Raw genomic sequence first — 2,206 nt, 5'->3', positions numbered from 1 at the left:
TCATCGGCTCCCTGGGTGGGCTCTGTGGCTTGTTTGGGTTGCCCTGGCTCACGGCCGCCACCGTCCGCTCGGTCACCCACGTGAATGCGCTGACCGTTATGCGCACTGCCATTGCTCCCGGCGAGAAGCCCCAGATCCAGGAGGTGCGGGAGCAGCGGGTCACTGGAGTGCTCATCGCCAGCCTCGTGGGTGAGAGCGCCCACCTTGCACGGCCCCGGTCCCCACCCCCCAGACTTGCGTTCTTGGACCTTAAATCCTTTCTCCATCCCAGGCTTGACCCAGATCCCTTCTGAGTTTCCAAACGCATCGTGACTAGCCCCTGCTCTGACCCCCAGACCTGCTTCTTGACACTCCCTGTGCCTTTTTGCTTGAGCCCTTTCTTGGTTCTCTGTCCTGTTGCATCTTCTCTTGGTCACAGTGATGAGGCCCGGCTCATCTCCTCCCCACCAGGCCCTTCCGTCCTCACGGGGGCTGCCTGAGGGGTCACATAGGTGTGTGTCACCTCCTCCAGGCCTGTCCATTGTCATGGGGGCTGTGCTGCGCCGGATCCCACTGGCTGTGCTCTTTGGGATTTTCCTGTACATGGGGGTCACATCACTGTCTGGCATCCAGCTGTCCCAGCGTCTGTTGCTCATACTCATGCCAGCAAAACACCATCCCGAACAGCCCTATGTGACCAAGGTAGGGCCAGGAGGCACAGAGGTGGGGCGACGGGGCGATGGGGAGTGGCGGGGGGTGGGGGCCGAGGGATCTCTGGGCTGGAAATGGACTCCGAAGGATAAGTTGGGACCTGGGGACCCGAGTTCCTAAAGATGTGGTGAGACCTGACGCCTGTTCCCCAGGTGAAGACCTGGAGGATGCACCTGTTTACGTGCATCCAGCTGGGCTGCATCGCGCTGCTCTGGGTGGTCAAGTCCACAGCGGCCTCGCTCGCCTTTCCCTTCCTGCTGCTGCTCACGGTGCCCCTGAGGCGTTGCCTCCTGCCCCGGCTCTTCCAGGACAGGGAGCTACAGGCGGTAAGGGAAGGTGCTTGGGGCAGTCTTAGGGGCTTGGGCCCTGGGTGCCAGTCTTTGCTGTTGTGTGACCACAGACAAATTACCTAACGTTCCGAAATCTCATTTTCATCTGTATGACGGGGCTACTAATAGGTTCTCCCTTATAGGATCGTGGTGAGGATTAAACACAATTCCAGGTAAAGCAATGAGAACGGTGCCTTGGTGTGAAAGAAGCACAGGGCTGCTGTAGACAGCTGTGCAGGTTGTGTCCTGAGCAAAGGCACACAGCTGAGGGATGAGCGGGCGCGGGGCGGTGCTGAGATCCATTCTGAGCCCTGTTTTTGTCAGCTAGAGGAAGGGACATCTTTTTGAAAACCCTCTGCCCACGCACGGTGTACAAAGGTACCACAGGAGCTCAGAGCCCCAGGAAAGTACTTCTGTGTGGTAGCTGCTACCATCATTATTATTATTAGGAGGTATCGCTGGGGGGTGACCTGAAGGTTTTGGCCAGAGGGAAGTGCTTCAACCTGGGGCCACAGTCCCTGTAGACAGTGAGGCTTGGAAAGGTCTAGGGGCAGTGAGGGCTGCCGGCCCAAGGAGGAGCTGGGGAACGGGAGGCGGTGAGTCCGCTTCCCGGCCTCTCCCAACCTTCTGCTCCCTTTTGCAGCTGGACTCTGAAGATGCTGAACCAAACTTTGATGAGGACGGCCAGGATGAGTACAACGAGCTGCACATGCCCGTGTGATCCTCCACCATGGTGCCCCTTGGAGACCCCGACACCTTAGTGATTGACACCAGGCCCCAGTCAGAGCCCAGCCGTAGGGCCAGCGGGCTCCTCATGACCCAGAGACGTGCCTGGAACCACTACTGATGCCACGACTAGAGTGGCCCCCTGACTCTGCCCTGGGCACTGACCTCATCTCACCCAGGCCCTTTCACAGACCAGACCGGCACAGGCTTTGAGCTCATTATAACCACACTCCTTGTCTTGTGTCTGCCTCACTTTCTTGGTTCCATCTCTGGTTTCTTGGGTCATACTTACCCATCTGGAATTGGAAGAATTCTATTTTCAGGGTCGTCAAAATCAGGGAGAGTTTTGAGGCAAGGACAGAATTCTTGGAGGAAAGGGAGAGAATCAAGACCACAGAAGGTCAGAGCTGGATCTTATCAGCACCCCCTCCACCCCCCCCCCCCCAACCCACAGGGGGAGA

General features: G+C 58.1%; 1 protein-coding gene across 1 annotated transcript in view; it reads left to right on the top strand.

Moving 5' to 3' along the window:
* The window catches only part of SLC4A3 (solute carrier family 4 member 3), a 13,848-nt gene extending 11,913 nt beyond the window's left edge, over nt 1–1,935 (top strand). The window contains exons 20-23 of the mRNA XM_024763176.1: nt 1–189; nt 512–681; nt 843–1,016; nt 1,663–1,935. Of these exons, the coding sequence (XP_024618944.1) occupies nt 1–189; nt 512–681; nt 843–1,016; nt 1,663–1,740 (611 nt within the window). The 3' untranslated portion in view covers nt 1,741–1,935. The remainder of the gene's footprint in view (nt 190–511; nt 682–842; nt 1,017–1,662) is intronic.
* Nucleotides 1,936–2,206: the final 271 nt, after the last annotated feature.

The sequence above is a fragment of the Neophocaena asiaeorientalis genome, unplaced genomic scaffold (genome assembly GCF_003031525.2).
Source record: "Neophocaena asiaeorientalis asiaeorientalis breed wild unplaced genomic scaffold, Neophocaena_asiaeorientalis_V1.1 scaffold86, whole genome shotgun sequence".
Lineage (NCBI taxonomy): Eukaryota > Metazoa > Chordata > Mammalia > Artiodactyla > Phocoenidae > Neophocaena > Neophocaena asiaeorientalis.
This window is presented reverse-complemented; position numbering and strand designations above follow the sequence as displayed.